The sequence below is a fragment of the Crocodylus siamensis genome, chromosome 3 (genome assembly GCF_052110815.1).
Source record: "Crocodylus siamensis isolate JL-2025a chromosome 3, ASM5211081v1, whole genome shotgun sequence".
NCBI classification, from domain to species: Eukaryota; Metazoa; Chordata; order Crocodylia; family Crocodylidae; genus Crocodylus; species Crocodylus siamensis.
Window position 1 is genome coordinate 232,235,106 of NC_143397.1, and position 19,114 is coordinate 232,254,219.

At 42.7% G+C, this 19,114-nt stretch overlaps 1 protein-coding gene across 4 annotated transcripts in view; it reads right to left on the bottom strand.

The window, feature by feature from the left end:
- CSMD3 (CUB and Sushi multiple domains 3) overlaps positions 1-19,114 on the bottom strand; it is a 1,311,906-nt gene that overhangs the window by 25,466 nt on the left and 1,267,326 nt on the right. For all 4 annotated transcript variants that reach the window (XM_090040525.1, XM_090040524.1, XM_090040523.1 and 1 more), the window contains 2 exons: positions 16,975-17,148; positions 16,728-16,801 (listed from right to left, as the gene is read on the bottom strand). In XM_090040525.1, coding sequence (XP_089896651.1) covers positions 16,728-16,801; positions 16,975-17,148 — 248 coding nt within the window. The remainder of the gene's footprint in view (positions 1-16,727; positions 16,802-16,974; positions 17,149-19,114) is intronic.

The following is a 19,114-nucleotide window of genomic DNA, read 5'->3' on the forward strand; positions in this document are numbered from 1 at the left end:
TTTCTCTCTACAGGAAGAGAATATCAATCAGTCAATATGTAGAAAACAACTTGAATACTTGAAAAATCGTCATGCAAACTCCTCTGAGCAAAGCGGCTTCTTAAAAAAAAAATGGAATGGGTAAAAAAATTAAATAAACAAAACACTTTACTCAGTCTCATCCCCCTGCCCTTCTCGCTAAAAAAAGCACATAGATATATAAGTTCTTTACCATGCCTTGCCATTACAATTTTTAGGTCATTGCAAAAAAAAATTTAAAAAATCTCAGTTTTCAAGCATTGCAAGACACCTACCCCCTGCAGGACATGGGTTCATCAAAAATAATCATCATGCCACAGTGCAAGTATAAACTTATTCACTGTATCTGGTGGCAGAGCTGTGCTGCTACCCAGCATGTATCCACATGTGGTGGATGGTGGAATCTCCTTCAGGGAAGGCTAGTTGTGAAATAAGCAGGGGTAACTCTGATGAATAAGCAGTCACAGACTAAGCAACAACAGCAGCACCAGGATGTGGTAGGTACAGGAGATGGCAACACTCTCCCTTCTGAAAAGCCACATATATCCTCTAATCATGCTGTGACATGGTGAGTACTGGTCACTATTATAATAAGACTGTCCGGTCCCCAGCAATGGGTCTTCAAGTCCTTTTTGGCAGGGCAGAAGGAAGATCTTAGAATCTCAATGGCTGCGAAGAAAGATGTAGGCTGTAGCAGAATGAGATACCCAATTGTCTTGGACTCCTTGCCATTGGATCAAGGTCCTGTTCTGTCAGGAACCCTGTGGAAGTTGATGTGCAACAGCCACTCCATGATAAAAGAAATCATGCATAGGTGTCTTCCATGACAATGGGTTTAGCATACTTTTCAAATCCTTTGGTGACCAACTAGTGATGATGGGAGCAGGATTGTGAGGCCCGAAAGCTCCTAATCATAAACTGGCATGAAGGCGACAGTTGCAAGGAGGTCATCTGGCACCTGGATTGGCAGGAGTGTGATTTGGCAGCTGTAACTGTGACTGAGCAGCCCCTTTTAGGATCCACTCTGCTCACCCAACATGGGGGGGAGGCTAAAAAAAGGTGCTCTAAACATAGTCTGTCTATGCCACCCTCTTTTTGAATGGATAACCATGTCCAGTGGGATCACTTTTACTGAGGTCAAGAAATCAGTGAAGACACACAATCATTTTTGAGACTTGGAACATCAGGACCCTCATGGACAATCCTAATAGTGAATGCCCAAAGCACCGGATTGGAAACATGGCCCAAGAACTTGGGTGACACAACACGGACATCACTGCACTGAGCAAGACTCAAGGAGTGGGAGATGGGCAGCTCAAAGAACAAGGAGGGGGCTATACATTCTTTGGAAGGGTAAACAGAAAGAGAACACCAACTTCATAGAGCTGGATTTGCCATTAAGAATGAACTTATAAACCAACTCAATGACCTCTCTATTGGGCTTAATGACCATCTCATGATTTTTTGTTTTAAACTGGCAGGGAGCCAATATGCCACTATCATCAGTGCATATGCCCTGACTCTTGACACTGGTTATTAAACCAAGGAGGAATTCTATGCCAACCTTAACCAAATCCTCTATAGTGTTCCAGAGGGAGGTGGACTTATTCTACTCAGAGATTTTAATGCTAGAGTTGGAAGGGCCTTAACCTCTAGAATGGAATCATTGGCAACAAAGGAAAGGTCATTTCCAACAGTATCGTCCTCTTGGCCAAGTGTGCAGAACATGAACCCACCATCACCAACACCCCTTTCTGCAAGAAACACAGGTAGAAGACATCCTGGCGACACCTGCAATCTAAACATTGGCATTTGACTGACTATGTCAGTGTACATGTCCAGGATTCCAAAGATGTTTGCAGCATTAAGCTATGCTAATAGCTGATGCTTTCTGGACCAATCACTGATTCATCCACTTGGTTATGTCATTAGCCTGGCTCCCAAATGACAGTTGTAGCAGAAGCAATGCAAATGGAAGGTCAACATGGAAGGACTTCAGCACACAATCAAGAAAGACCTCTTCCACCGGTACCTCAATGAAAAACTGGTGAATTCCAATCAACAACTATGGGAAAATATCAGCCGCGTTTGGGGTGCCTTCAAGTCCACTTCTCTTTGAAGAGACACTTGGATTCACTACCAGGAAATATCAAGACTGGTTTGATGAGTATGATCAGGAGATCTAAGAATTGATCAACCATAAGTGCAAAGCAGATTCAATATCTTACTGACATCCAAGATATGCACAGTTATCTTAGCACCACAAACACATCTACAGTCCAAGCACTCAGGGATCAGCCCCCTTGAAACCTAAAGATGGAAGAAACCTTATTAAGGAGAGGGGAGCCATCAGTGCCCACTGTCACAATCTTCAAGAAAGGAGACAGGTACAACTGGAAATTACAGAGGGATATCCTTACTGTCCACCACAGGAAAGATCATTATGAGAACTTTCCTGAGCCATTTCCTTCCATTTGCTGAGCCTGTCTTGTTGGCACTAGCCATCACTTCCATAATCTCAGCTCCTCCCAGAATCTCAGTGTGGCTTTAAAGCATCAAGAAGCCCAACCTTGACATGGTGTTCACTGCTTGCTAGCTGCTGGAAAAGTGTTGGGGACAACATAAACGCTTCTACATTGCCTTCTTTGACCTCATGAAAGCCTTTGACTCTGTCAACTGAGAAGCACTGTAGAGGATCCTTTTGACGTACAGATGCCCACTGAAATTCATGACCATTCTTTGCCTAGTCTATGACCATATGTGAGCAGTGGTTCTTAGGAATGGATCCATCACATATCTCTTTGAGGTTAAGATGAGAGTTAAGCAAGGCTGCATCATTGTTCCAACACTCTCTTTCAATATTCCTTACTGCGATACTACACCTGAATGCCCACAACCATCCATTTGAAGTGGAGCTAAACTACTGATTGGATGGTAAACAGTTTAATCTCAGCTGACACTGATCCAAAACCAAGACTACTCTGCCACAGAACTTGACTATGTGACTACTCTGTCACAAAGTTAAAAACACACAAATCTGCCACAGAAATTTCTCTCATGAAACAGACCACTTATTGCTGTAAACAATTATTCAAAACTTTATCACGACTCCATTTTAGCTCAGATCAATTATCAGGGTGAAAATTCAATAGCCCATGAACAACAGGTGACAGGTAAACAGTAACTAAAATGAATTAAGGTCCATACTTTTTATTCCCTTTACCATCCCCACACAATTATCTCTTTACTTGAAAAATATCAGTTATAGAGAAAATAAATCAGGTTATTAAAAAATATATACTGAAGGGCTGTCAAATTCATCCAGCCCTGTTGGTCGGATGAGGGATGTGAGGCTGGACCCCCACAGACCAACCCCATGCACCAGAGCTCATGCAGTGAGTGCCACGACTCAGCCCTGTGCATGCCAGCCACCAGTCTGAGGCTCACATATGGCGCCAGCACAGGGCACATGATATATGGAGTGCCCATGCTGGATCTACCCTGTGTGTTGGCTCCAGTATGTGGGGCTGATTTGTGAGCCTGGTTGGGACCAGCCTTAAAGCCAGCATGCAGGCCTAGTCTGGTGGGGTGCCACATGCTGTGCACATCCTGAATTGGCCCCTTGTGTTGTGTGCAGCATGTGTTCTGCTTCCAGCCCCATGCTGCATGCAGCATGCACTAACCCCAGTCCAAGGCTTGTTCTGCACACAGTGCATGGGACTGTCCACCATGTGGCACAGGGGGCATGCAGCATGCCAGATTATCCTGAGACCCATGGGCCAGATCCTAGGGCTGCATGGTCTGGATCTGCTTGTGGGCCGTATCTTTGACAGCCCTGATATACTAGAAAATGCTAACAGTTATTGAAGGTACACTGAGCAACATGAGTTCTCTTTCATTTGATAAAGCAATATTGAAAGCAACAATGTTAAAATGATATTTATTGACATTAGTCCTCTCTCTCTCTGAGGTGGGAAGGGTTGGGGGGGAGGAGAAATCTTGGTTCAAAACCATGAAAAAAAATACCTGGCTTATTTACTTGGTAGCTTTCAAACAAATAACATTTTTACATTTGACAAAAGCATCCCTTTGTTCTTGTTCAAACAACCTAATCAGTGCTACCAATAAACATTAATTTCATTTGCATACAAAAACCATGGACCTAGTTCTTTTCCTCTTTGTTTCAGTTTCTTTGACTATCAGGATGACTAGCTGGATAGACAATGCTTTTTTTTTCTTTACCTCCACCCATATTGTAAACTTCAGGAGAGCGGTCTGATTTCTGATGTGTGGCATAGCCATAACTATGGGGAAGCCAATGGGCACTACAGGTCAGGGCACTTATATATGCACCTAACTTTAAGCACCAAGCCTCAGGCACATACATGAAAAGCTCAGCAATGCTAAATCACTCTGACTACTAGGTTACAGAGCCCAAAAATCTGGCTTTAAGATTTCAGCAGTTGTTTCTATGCCACTGCTTTTCATACCTTTGTTCAAATGTAATAATATGAAATGCATTAAAAATCTGATGTTAAAACTATTGCCAATTTTGTGCTTAACTAGGAATTTATTTACTAAAATACTAGATGTAAAACAAGCTCTTTTTGTAGGAATGAGCAAGTATCTTGAGGAGAGTAAAAAGCCAACTTGCTTGACATTACAGAGCTAAAACATTTAGAAGTCCAGGATAATGTACAATTTAGCACAAACAGTGAATGAAGCGAATCTTTTGTGGGAGAGGGATTACTGCAGAGTCAGACCCATTAGTTAGCAATTTTGCTGAATGATTATCTGTGCGAGCCCCAGCAGGAACACTAACAAGGGAAGGAACTGCTCACACCTTCTAGCTTGACTGTTGTTTCTACCCCAGCTGTACATTTTCATACCCTCCACCCACTTGGAGACTCGTTCCTCAACCATAATCTCATAGACAGTAATTGACTCCAGGACAAAGGAACTGTGAATTTATGGGCTTGGGAAATGATTTCAAAGGGGAATAAATACCAAATTTATTGGCAATAAGACCTCATCTATTTCCACTTCACACACCCCCATTTACCAACAGATCATTCACCTGATAGCACTAGTTGCTCACTTTCATCTTACCACCTGTCCTTTTTTGCCATAAGTAGATCAAGCCATGTTACTATAATAGTAACATGGCTTGAGCTACTAGTATAGCCTTTATGATAAAGTCCTATTTATAGCATTCAAAATTCTATAAATATTATTTCATTGCTGTTGCTGAAAGAGGTCACCTTTCCAAGCTTACCTTTTTGTAGCATCATAAAGTAACCAAAAATATTTCTGCACTGGTTTTCATTTCTATTTTAACTGTACTGTGTTGTTGGGTTTAGCATGTAAGAAAAATTTCATACGCTTGGTTGCAAAGCATATCACTTCAGCTAAGAATATATAACCATTACATATGGTTCTGAAGAGCAGCATAGAAAATATAAGAACATATTATTCTGGTGCAGAGGCTGATTTTAAAAGTACTCCTATGCTGCTTACGGCTTGGATGAGCTGAAAATTAATTTGTGCCCCACCCTTTACCCAAAGGAAAAAGTACTACATTTCTATTTTAAATAATTTTACAATTCTGTCAGGGCAGGTGTCACCAGGTGGCACTATTATACAATCTTCTAAGTCCTTAGCAAGCAAATGCTCAATACTGGAAAAAGATGCTGTACTGTCACTAATGTTTGTTAGGAAGATTGTGTGGAGGCATTGATACTGGGGGAAGGAGTCATGGGAGTAGAAGGAGATTTATTCTCTCTCTCTGGATTCTGGTAAGGGTCCATTTTTTAGGTGGAGTGGCTCTCTATATGGGCGAATGGTTTTGATTCCTGAAAGAAGGGATTGTCCTATATGTTGTTTGACCACCTTCATTTTAGAGCTGGTACATATGCACATATTAAATAAGTTACAATTTGGTTGTATCCAGACTCAATATCACAGATGCCTTCTCTACTGGAAAGTTAGGCCTCTTATGTGGTGCCAATAGTCATTTCAGAGTTGTGACTAGTTTCAGAAGTAGGACTACCAAGAGTAACTCTTAGATATTTATTCAGACTAAATTTTCAAATGGGTTATTGTGATCTAGATATACAATTGTTACTGATACACAAAATTTGTGTCTGACGTTATAGTAAATTCACACCCCCGAGTAAAAATGGCAAACGGTTCGGTATAGTTCAAATAAGGCAAAAGCTGATCAGAGCATGTGCTAAGAGTTCAATCTAATTTTTTATTAAAGTTGTAAAAGAAAGGACAATACTAATATTTTTAGTATGACTATCTTTCATTATCAGACTATACCCAAGGTGCAACCAGGGTTTGTTACTGTTACTGATATATACTATGTTCATGTGTGGACTCATACAAGTCCATCACAGTTTTGGAATACAGTGCTGATGTGCATAACTCAGGCTTCCTCATTTTATAAGGAATATTTTTTTAATTTGCCATCCTTGAACTATAAAAAAGGCAAGTTCTGTTTTTTTCTAGATTGTTACTTTGGACCATTGCCAAACAGTTCAAAGTTAGCACAAAGAAAATAATTCTGTGCAAATGTGTGAAAGCTGGAACAGACTCCATCTCATCCTAACTTTTCTGAACTTTACTACATGAAATCTTATTTTTGTCACGAACTGTAGACGATATGGCTGACTTTCCATGGAGTATATATAATGAGTAACACCATACATTTTCACAGCCCTTATTCTGAGCAAAAACGAATACTTAAACCCATAGGCCACATCCACATGAGTATAGATGTTTGGCCCCTGAGGGACTACTAGCAGCAGCATACCTTATGCCACCTCTAGCTGTCCTTGGGGAATGCCTGTGCCACTCCCCCTCTGGCTTAGGGTAGGGTAGGGTAGAGAAGGCTGAGGCCAGCACTGGGCTGGGACCAGCAGCCTTACCTGGGGTCCTGGGGGCCTCCCAGGGCTGCAACAGTGACAATCCTGCCACCTGGAGCCTGGTCAGCAGCCAAAACATGGCTCCAGCCAGCACAGCTCCAGGTTTGAGCAGTGCATGATGACACCACATATGCCATTCTGGGGCTTTTTGCATGTTTTTTTTTTGGACTCCTGAATATCCAGAGGTCATAGATTCACAGATATAGGGTCAGAAGGGACCTTGCAGATCTTCTAGTCTGACCCCCTGCCCTGGACAGGAGAGAAAACTAGGCTCAAATGACTCCAGCTAGGTAATTGTCAAGCCTCCTCTTAAAGACCCCTCAGGTAGGAGCCAGCACTACTTCCCATGGAACTTGGTTCCAGATCCTAGCTGCCCTGACTGAAGTAGTGTTTTCTAAAGTCTAGTCTGAACCTACTCTCTAACAACTTATGGCCGTTATTCCTTGTTACTCTGGGAGGTGCTCATAGGAACAAGGTCTCTCCTATTCCCCGCTGGTCCCCTCTAGTAAGTTTATAGATGGCTACCAGGTCCCCTCTCAGCCTTCTTTTGTGAAGGCTGAACAGGTTAAGGTCCTATAGCCTCTCCTCATAGGGTCTGTCCTGTTGTCCCTGGATCATGCGAGTGGCCCTCCTCTGGACCTTCTCCATGTTGTCCACATCCCTCCCAGTTCTGGGCACCCTGAAGTGTGGTGCCCAGAACTGGATGCAGTACTCCAACTGCAGCCTGACCAGTGTTGCATAGAGGGGGAGGATCACCTCCTTAGCCCTGCTTGTGTTGCATCTGTGGATGCACAACAAGGTGCAGTTAGCCCTACTGACTGTGTCCTCGCATTAGTGGCCCATGTTCATCTTGGAATTGATAATGACTCCAAGATCCTTTTCTGCCACTGTGCTTTCGAGAAGGGAGTTCCTCAAGCTATAGGTATGCTGCCGGTTCTTCTTGCTTAAGTGCAGCACCCTACACTTGTCCATACTGAATCCCATCCTGTTCTCATTTGCCCACCCGTGTAATCTGTCCAGGTCCTGCTGTATCCTGTCCCTCCCTTCTAGCACGTCCACCTCACCCCAAATCTTGGTGTCGTCCGTGAATTTAAACAGGGCACTTTTCACCCCCTCGTCCAAGTTGCTAGTAAAGAAATTGAACAGTGCGGGCCCAAGGACCGAGCCCTGGGGGCCTCCACTGCTCACATCCCTCCAGGTTGAATATGACCCATCCACCACCACTCTGAGTGTGGCCCCTCAGACAATTTGCTATCCATCTGACTGTGTAGGCACCAATGCCACAGTCACCTAGTTTCTTAATGAGAACAGGGTGGGAGAGTGTCAAAGGCCTTCCTGAAGTCCAGAATGACTACGTCCACCACATCAGCTGCATCCAATGATTTTGTGACCTGATCATAGAAGGCTATCAGGTTGGTCTGACAGGACCTGCTCCTAATGAAACCATGCTGGTTGCCCCTGAGCATCATCCCTGCAGCTGGCCCATCACAGATGTGCTCCTTGATAATCTTCTCAACCCCCACCCCACATTGCTCCATTGCAGCATGGAGAACATTTGAATGCATGGTGCCACAGACATGTCTGTGGTGCCATATACTGCACAGCCACACTCCTCTGGACATGGCCATAGGTGCCAACATTTATTTTTGCTGGGGGGGCTAAGATGATGGACATGCAGAAAGTTTTACACATTTCAGGAGACAGCCCTCTTCCCAAAGGCCCACACATACGCGGCACCTCTGCTTAAACCAGTCTTTTCATATTAACAGCTCTCTTTAATTTTGCTTAATAAATAAAAGTAACACAAGGCTACACTTTTGGAAATCATGCATGCTAGAATATGAGGTAGTTGGTTCATGTTTCCGAGTGTTTCTGTGGCAGTTTTCTCTCTCCTCTGACATTTAGCTATCCTTTGCAGTGAACATCCATATGTAGATCTATGTGGTCTAATGGACTGTTTTAGTGGAGACTCAGGGAATCGACAATGAGACACAGGGACCTTCAATCCACATCACTGATCTGAATCCTAGTCAATCCTCTCCGACTAAACACTGCCATTATTTACTACTTGTAACTTGCTAACTGGACTATAGCAAACCACTTTGTCAGTGTTGTCTAGCCCTGTGGTATACATGTCTAGGTCATCAAATTCAAGAACATTTTTATCCTTTTGGGAAGTTAAGCAGCACTGATTAGCTTGGGAACAAAGTATATTTTTACTGTTCCAGAGCAGGACCAAGGCACAGTGCTGGGGTAAAGAAAGCCAAATCCATACAATATATCTCCCATTTTCAGAATTTCATCACCGTTGCCAATATTATCGTTAATATAAGCATTATATTTGTCAAAAGAGATCATAAGGTTGTTATCTTCAGACTGAATTTCATAGGGTATATTATAAAACATATCCAAAAGCTTACACAAGGCTACCACCAGTATTATGCAGCTATTTTTCTTTCTAAATTCATGCTGCACTTTGGTTGCCTCCAAGCTTTAATATAAAGTAAAACAGCTGAATTTCTACAAAGACTTAAATTGGAAAAAGAAACCTAAAAATTCTTGCATAGATGACAGATTGTTCTAAATAGATCCCTGTTACTTCAGTTCAGCGACATGTTGTGCTATAATGGTTTATGGTCAAAATGCTATAAACAATTTCCTATGTTACTAGCAATATCTCTGAAGAAATATTTCAAATCCACAGTTCATTTCAAAGAAGCAATTTATTTTCCAAGCTTGTAGATGAACTTGGTACACACTAAGACCTAAAGATATTTCGTTCTTGTAAAATGTGTTTGACATATTAAGATAGATCTGCTACATAACAAAAATTGGGAATGAATGGTAAACACGCTAAATGCATATACAAAAATCAGTTATACCAGATGATGTCATTCATTAACATGCCACAATGGCTGATAACTAAAGAAGGGCTAAAGTAGCACTTTTGTAAACATCTGAATGCTTACAAGCCCATCTTTTTTTAGCTGCTGAACCGATTAACCAAGGGTCAAATACTGACAGCTTACTAAGTTGCTGCTAAATAATCAGTCTGTTTAGCTTGTACTATCTTTATTTAGTTGTTGCTTTATCCTTACATTTTGATGTGTTATCATATATAGGTTGAAGAAGCCTAAATATAAAATGGAGACTTGGTGGATAACGGAGACCTAGTGAGACTCCACCCATGACTGGGCCATAGGTATAGACGGCGATACCCTGTACAGGAGAGATTGAGTGGATAAAAGGGGCAGGGGTGTAGCTCTCTATGTCAAGGAGACATATGTGTCCCTGCAAGCTGACCTTGGCACCCAGGGTGGATGACTGGAGACCCTCTGGTTTAAAAGCCGTGGTCTACTACTGACCTCCCACCCAGAATCAAGAACTTGACCAGGAGTTCGCCAAGGAATTGGCTGAGGCCAGATGCTCCTGGTTCATGGTTGTCATGGGAGACTTCAACTACCCAGACATCTCATGGGAAGAGTGCTCGGCCACATCTGAATGGTCACAAAGCTTCCTCGTGTGCATGGATGAGCTCTATCTGACACAAGAAGTCTACGGGTCAACAGGAGGTAAAGCACTGCTCAACCTGGTATTGGCAATTGGGGACAACTTAATCAGTGACCTAACAATCGAAGAGAAGCTGGGTTACAGCGACCATGAGCTGATCACCTTCATCATCCACCATAAAGCTAGTAAGTCAGTCAGCAATACAGAAGTCCTCGACTTCAGGAATCCTGACTTTGACAAGCTCAGGAGGCTTGTCAATGAGGCTCTAAGGGATCATGACCCAAAGGGAAAGGGAGTTCAGGAAGAGTGGTTGCTGCTCAAGGGAGCAATCCTGGATGCACAGGCTTAGTTTATTCTGTCTCAGAGGAAAGGCAGCAAAAGGACACAGCAGCCCCTTTGGCTCTCCAGGGAACTAGTGGACCCCCTGTGTCTAAAAAGAAAGACCTAGAAAGGATGGAGGATGGGATCCACCTTCAAGGAGGAATATTCTGCACTGGTCTGGACCTGCAGGGAGTGAACCAGGAAAGCCAAGCCTGTTACAGAACTCCAACTGGCTACAATTATCAAAGACTATTGTCCTGTTTTAGATATGTGGGGAGATGAAGGAAAGCAAGGGCAGCACTGGACCCCTGCTAAACCAGATGGGGCAGCTGACAACTGACACCCAGGAACAAGCCAACTTGCTAAATGGGTACTTTGCATTGGTCTTTCATCAATCCCATGGGATGCCCCTGCCCATTACAGGACAGGGAAGCCCGGGTGAGGGAGATTCCTTACCCAACCTCCATCAATGCTGACCTCATGAAGGAAAACCTTGAGGCTGGACACCTTCAAGTAAACCAGCCCTGACAGTCTACACCTCAGGGTACCAAGGAGCTGGCTAGCATCATCGTTCAGCCCCTGGCACAGATCTTTGAGAACTCCTGGTGCTCTGGTGAAATGCCTAAAGATTGGAAGAAGGCCAATGTGGTACCTAGCTTCAAGAAAGGGAGGAAAGTGGATCTGTCAAACTACAGGCCGATCAGCCTGACCTCTATCCCAGGGAAGGTCTTAGAAAAGATTATCAAAGAGACCATTTTTAACAGACTGGCCAATGGCAGCATCCTGAGGGATAGCCAACATGGGTTTGTTGCAGGTAGGTCTTGCTTGACCAATCTTATTTCCTTTTATGACCAGGTGACCTATCACTTGGACACGGGAGAGGAGGCTGATATCATACATCTTGACTTCAAAAAGCCTTCGATCTGGTATCCCATGATCACCAGTCTTGGCAAAACTGGCCAACTGCAGCCTTGGGTCCACCATGATCCGCTGGCTGGGGATTTGGCTCTGTGGTCGGACCCAGAGGGTGGTGGTTGGTGGAAGTCAATTATCATGGTACCCTTTAACCAGTGGTGTCCCTCAAGGTTCTGTTGTTGGACCTATATTATTCAACATCTTCAATAATGATGTGGAAATTGACATCAGAAGTGGATTGGCCAAGTTCACTGATGACACCAAACTTTGGGGTAAAGCATCCACACCTGAGGACAGGAGGGCGATCCAGGCTGACCTGGACAGGCTCAGAAAATGGGTGGACAAGAACCTGATGGTGTTTAACACCGAAAAATGCAAGGTTCTCCACCATGGGAAGAAAAACCTGCAGCATGCTTATAGGCTCGGCAGTGTTATGCTGGCTAGCACTACAGCTGAAAGGGACTTGGGGGACATGATTGACCACAAGATGAACATAAGCCATCAATGTCATGCTGCTGTTAGTAAGGCAAGCAAAATGCTGGCTTGCATCCATAGATGCTTCTCAAGAAATTCCCAGGATGTCATTCTGCCATTGTAGTCGGCCTTGGTGAAGCTGCAGCTGAAGTACTGCGTCCAGTTTTGGGCTTCACAATTCAAAAAGGATGTGGAGAAGCTTGAGAGAATCCAGAGAAGAGCATGTGCATGATCAGAGGTCAGGAAAACAGATCTTATGATGAAAGACTGAGACCTATGGGACTCTTCAGCCTGGAAAAGTGCAGGCTCAGGGGTAATCTGATGGCTAACTATAAGTTTACAAAGGGTGTTCACCAGGATCTGAGGGAACATTTGTTCACCAGAGTGCCCCAAGTGTTGAATGGTCATAAACTCCTGCAAGACCATTTCAGGCTGGACATAAGGAAGAACTTCTTTACTGTCTGAGCCCCCAAGGTCTGGAATGGCCTGCCACCGGAGGTGGTTCAAGCACCTACTTTGAATGCCTTCAAGAGAAATTTGGATGTTTATCTTGCTGGGAACCTATGGCCCCTGCTGACTTCCTGCCCCTGGGGTGCAGGGCTGGACTCGATGATCTTCCGAGGTCCCTTCCAGCCCTAATGCCTACAAAATCCATACATGCAAAAATCCATCTCTGGAATCCTGAGGAAAGATGTGCATAGCTGTTGTCTTATTATAAATCTAGTTTTGGCAACATTTATCTGGGTCAAGGTAGGGCAGACAGAACTGGATGATTCCCTAAAAAAAAAAAAATCTGAAAAGAGGGTTCAGAAAATCAGCTATGAAACCAGCTGAAAAGCTCAGAGTTCTGGTGACAATAGAAGACTCATTGTACTAAATGAAAACCCAGGAAGAAAATGGAACTATGGAGTTAATCTTTCTGGATCAGTATTATAAAAAGTGTCCATGCTACATACAGCTTGTGAATGAGTACCCCCAGTAAACTGAGTGTCCAAAATGGAGGGCTTGGGTGTTCTAGATTGGAAATTTATTGTCAGCCCAGGATCTGAACAGGTTTGTGAGACCTAAATTAGACGTTTTCTGATGAAGTATACAGCTCAGATTTACCAGTGGCAACACTGCATATGAAAACATAGTGAAGATATTATACTAATGTCACAGAGTGTCCTTCTAGGGGTCCTTGCCTGAGACTCCTGAGGCCTTGTGTGGTCTCTGAGAGAATCCCTTGAAGATAGTCCAGGCTTCTCTTCTAGACAACAAGAAGGCAGCTAAAGCTACTTCCCACTCTGAGACCCTGGTCTTTCCATCTCTTACTGTCTCTGGTTCTCTGGCCCTGACTCAAGAAATGAGAATCCAGTTCTGCTCCTGAGAGAAGGACTTCACCTTCTCCAGTGAAACTCATTTCAAAGCAGCACAGAAAAGAGTTTAATCAGTCAAGGCATTTATTGGGAGAAAGGTGACCCAGCCAGTTTCCCTGTCCGCTCCAAAGGGGTTAAGAAATTCCTCTGTTCCCAGTTCAGCCCACACAAGTCTGAGCACCCCAAAAGATACTCAGCTGTTTGCTTTCCAGCTAAAGAGCTCCTTTACTTCTCTAAGCTTTGGTGAAGTGCCCAAAGACTGGAAGAAGGCCAGGAGCTTCTAAGCTCCTTTCAGACCCACCAGCAATGCAGGAAGGCATCAAAACACTAACAGTCAGAACAGCAATGTGATCATCCTATCCCAAAACCCACTCCGAAATATTTGTAATTGTCAAAGTGTCAAAGGCCTGACATCTGTACTGATGAACAATGCCTTGCATTCAAAATCTTATGCAACTGAAGCTATGCAGTTCATGCAATAAAAGATATCACTCTACAAAACCCTTGTTCCTTGCATCAATATGCCAAAAAAGCCATTCAAGACTGCTAATACTACAGGTCCATCTGCAGGTAGCCAACTCAAGCACTCAACCTATCCTTCTCTGTGCATAGGCTAAGGAGGTAAATTGAATCACACAAGAGTATAACAGTGTGCACACAGTTAACAGAAATATCATCATAAAACCTGATATTCGCCACAACTAATTTAAAGTCAGAAGGCTATGAGGGATGTTAGATGACATAAGCTCTCAATTATTTACCTCATAACTGTAAGTCTAGCAACCAATATTGAGAGAGGTTGCTGAACTGATGAGATTTTGATTTTTCTTCTTCTAAAACCTGGTTTGATATGCTTTAGTTTTAAATTTGTTCTTTACCTTTCTCTTATAGGCTGAGGGAGAAGAGCTACAAGAGTATTATCCCAGATGCACAGGAAAAAAAGACTAGATACCAAGGTATGTGGTTTAATTGAGTTGCACATTTATTAACTTAACTCCTCTGGGGCTGCTGCCAATAACTCATAAGGTGCAGGTTGTCCTCATCCCTTCATTGTTTAGGAACTAGGTGTGTAAACATCAATTCCTTTCACTTTAGGCATGACTAGTTAGCAAATTACATTGATAAAGGGCTGCATTCAGACCCACTATCCCTGGTCTGCAACCCATGGCTTCTTTGCCTTGTACAGAAAAGGTGGAGGGGGTAGCTGCTGCTTCTTCCTACCAAGCAGAGGGAGGAAATGCCATAATTTTGACAGGGGAAGACAGCATTGCTCATTGCTGCTGATCCAGCTGCGAGTGATGCATACTGCCCTATACTACAGTGCAATCATAGGAAGACTGACAAGAATTGATGTTTACACATTTCGTTTCTAAATACTAACAAAGCCTTTACAAGGGATCTTGAGGATACGCTGCTGATTAGGTAAAGAAGAATATAGATTCAGACAGTATGCAAAAGAATGGCTGCTGGACTGTGTTTCCAGATTTACCCCATTAATCTATAAGGCACTAATCTTGGAACTGCGGGGATCAAGGCTGCAAATCCTGCCAATAGGTACACTTGTTTTAGAAATTATTTATCGGTTGCCATTCAGTCTGTTATTTGCAGAAGTGAGCACTGGCTGCTAATAATTCTTAGTGGGGGGGAAGGCAAAGAACATACTCAAAACTAGAGAGACTATGGCAGCCTGTTAAAGCTATTTAATATATCAGACCAATGAGAAGAAAAACTAAGCAAGTTAGAGAAGATCACAATTGCAATAATTGAAACATCATGCAGTATAATATGCAGTTTTTGGCTGATGCAGAATTTTATTGAACTCAAAAGCTGGTTGTGGAATAGTGCTCTCCCTATGCATTCCTCTCTGACAGTGAAGAGCACTCCAGGAGCTAAGTGTCACTTTGACCCAAAAAGTCTTCAAGCCTCTCCTTTTGTGGTTCTGGCCCAGCCACAACCAAGTCCTTGAAAGAGGTAAAGGCCTCCCACAGCAGCAGAGCCCCAGGTCAAAGTCCAGTAGAAACACAATCCAAAAGATCTTTCAGCCCTACTGGGCCCAGCCCTCCTGCTCTTCTTCAGCTAGACCACAGACTGTAGCAGTTTGCCTTAGTGCTCCTGTCTAGTCTCTGCTTCCTTCCCTTAAGTGTGACACATGGCCCATTATAGCCCACCTATAGTCCACTGTAGTCAGTGAAAAGACTCACTTCTGCTGTTTTTTAATCCACCCGTGTCAGGCCTAATCTGCTAAAAAAACAAAAAAAGACCTGGGAGACTGCAGTGTTCCTTTAGGTTCCAGCCTCAACCAGACTTCATCTGACTTGGATCTTGCATGGACATCCTAAAGGACAGTCCAGTTGTCCTCTACTGATATGAAACTGGATGCCTTTATGTCCTCTATTTGTTTCTTGAAGACAAAAATAGAGGAGATAAACGTGTCCAGTTTCTTATCAGTAGAGGACAGAAGATAGAATAGCAGAAAACCGGAATGTCCTATAATATGATGGCCACCCTACTTGGACCCTGCCAGCTTGCTCTTCTTCTCACTCAGCCCCAAGTGAGATAAGCTTTCTCCTTCCAGACATGGCACACACATAGCAGGGCAGAGCTGGCAGGTGACTGTAACCTCATCATGGCTAGTGTGGGTTTGTATACTCTAGCACACATGTATTAATTATCTGCATGTTATGTTACTATAGGAGTGATCAACCTGATTCTCTGTTTACTCGCATTTGTTTACACCAGTGTAACTTTTCTGCTTTCAGTCAAACTATGTGTGATGTAAACTAATGTAAGTGAGAGGAAAACCCAGCTTGACTGAAACTATTGTACCCTATTCTTAGAGAACTAGAGTCAAGTCCTTGCTCAGCCTTTGGCCAGGAAATGCACAATGAAATCAATGAGCATTCCCCACCCCGCAAAATGCAAGGACTGCTACAAAGGTCACTTTCTTTCCAAATGCAGAGTATGTGGAACATCTTCCCTTTCATTTGGGAACTTTCATGTGACAACAACAACAATAGCTTTCATGGAAAATTAGAAAAAATATATTTAATGGGTTTTTAGTCGATTCTAAATTCAATTTCAGAAGCTGGAAGAAACAATAGCCTGCTCCGCAGAACCAGCCAGCACTTCAAACAACACCATTGTTTCCTGGACCACAAACTGAGGATTTCTGAATGACAGTGTAGTACAAAAGACAACCTACTTGATAGCCAAATGTATTGTTTTGTGATCCATGTCGTGGCACTCCTGGATTTTCACATGCTGTGCGGGTAGGTTCTAAAACAACATAAAAAACAATACAATATATTCTATTTTTCTAATACAAAGTTATATTTCATAGGTAATATAAAAATAACATAAAAGTAAAAGTATTTAATAATATTAAACAGTTAGATGTAATAGCAGGAGAATAAAGGAAAACAATCACAGTAATATAGATCTCCTTTTACCTATACATCGAGGAGCTGAACCACTCCAAGTCCCATCTGCTTGGCATATCCTAGTACTGGATCCAACCAAAATAAAAGGAATATGGCAGCTGAAAGAGACTTCTGACTGGTAGATGAAGCTCTTGCCTTCTCTTTTCCCTTGAGCAGGAATACCAGGGTCACCACAAAATTTTGCTACGGAAAAAGGAATGAAGCATAGAAAGCATTTGCCATTTAGTATACGGTATTAAAATAAGACATGAATTAAAGAATCTGAGCTTAACTAATCATTTAAAACAATCTGTGCATGTTTCTTATATACAGTCTACATACATAAGAGAGGACTGCATTCCTTCCATACTTCACACCTATACATCCACAGCTATATGTTCCCCAATACTCTACAACATCAAGGCACAAGGCATTCTGCAGAGAGAAACTGCAGAGCACATCAGCCATCTGCTTGATCTCTGGATCTCTACCCATACAACAAGGCATCATAACTTTGTAACCTGAAGTCTAACTTTAGTCACTTATGAGGTCTTCTGTGCTTTTGGAGAAGTAAAGGATTTTTCAGAACGGCAGATTCTTACTTCCTCTAACTAAACAAAATTGTGCTTATCTGCATCTTTGCACTTAGGACAGAACAATCTTATTGCACTTAGGACTGAACAATCCCATGCACCAGAACAGGCTGGGGAGTGACTGGCTGGGAAACAGCTCTGCAGAAGAGGACCTGGGGGTTACAGTGAACAATAAACTGAATATGAGCCAGCAGTGTGCCCTTGTTGTCAAGAAGGCTAATGGCATAATGGGCTGCATTGGTAGGTGTGTTGCCAGTAGGTCAAGGGAAGTAATTATTCCCCTCTAGTCAACACTGGTAAGGCCACATCTGGAGTACTGAGTTCAATTTTGGGCCCCCCACTACAGAAAGGATGTAGAAATATTAGAGAGAGTCCAGCAGAGGGTGACAAAAAATGGCGAGAGGGCTGGGGACATGACTTTTGAAGAAAGACTGAGGGAACTAGGCTCATTTATTCTAGAGAAGAGAAGACAGAAAGGACTTAATAGCAACCTTCAACTACCTGAAGGGGGGTTTGAAAGAGGGTGTAGCTAGACTGTTCTCAGTGGTGGAAGATGAAAGAACAAGGAGCAACAGTCTCAAGTTGCAGCAAAGGAAGTTTAAGTTAGATATTAAGAAGAATTTTCTCACTACAAGGGTTATAAAATTATCCAGAGAGGTGGTGGAAGCTCCATCCTTGAAGGTTTTCAAAACCCAGCTAGACAAAGCTTTGGCTGGGATGATCTATTTGGTGATGGTCCTGCTTTGAGCAGGGGGTTGGACTAGATGACCTTCTGAGGTCCCTTCCAACCCTAAATTTCTATGATTCTACCCAGCAACAACATCAGAAAGATAGTTGTGCTAACCAGGACTACTATAAAAATGGCTCCCAGAAGCACAGACACAAAGTAATATCAGCAACATGAAAAAGTCAACCTTTATGTTGTGTTTAAAACGAGGGCTTTAAAATTAAAGTTTCTGTCTTGCAAAGTCTTTTTTTTCTACCCATGGCATAGTATTGAATAACTGGCTATATGTGTTCCAAGATTTCTGGCTCGTCTCTTCAGAATAAAGCATTGGTTGCTATCAGATGTTTGATTCTGTGTTCTCGTGAGCCAGTGGTCTGATCAGCTATGTTCCCTGTGCCACAAAACTGGACTTTTTCTGACAGAAGCTTGGGATTGATATTAAAATTAAATGTGCCACTGGTCAAGAAAGTAGAATGAACACCATCACCGTTAATGAATGCACAATGTTAAGAATACACAAGTCATGCCTATAGAAACAATAATCAAATCATCTATGGATTTGAGATTGCTATGAATTTTTTCTCTTTTAAAAATACATATTTTTACTTTTACCTTTGATAATTGCCATTTATTATAACATGTTCATCCTTTTCACTTAGGTCCTTATCCTACAATGGGGACTTTTCATATTAAATAGCTTTGTAGTGTCTCACTGTTAATACAAGGACTCCACACAAAGATTTCTCTTCACAGGATAACAGATTTCAGTGTATTATGATCTGGAAACTCAAACTGAATCATGCTTTTGGCAGAATATAATCCGCTGCAAAATTGTTACTAAACATAATCC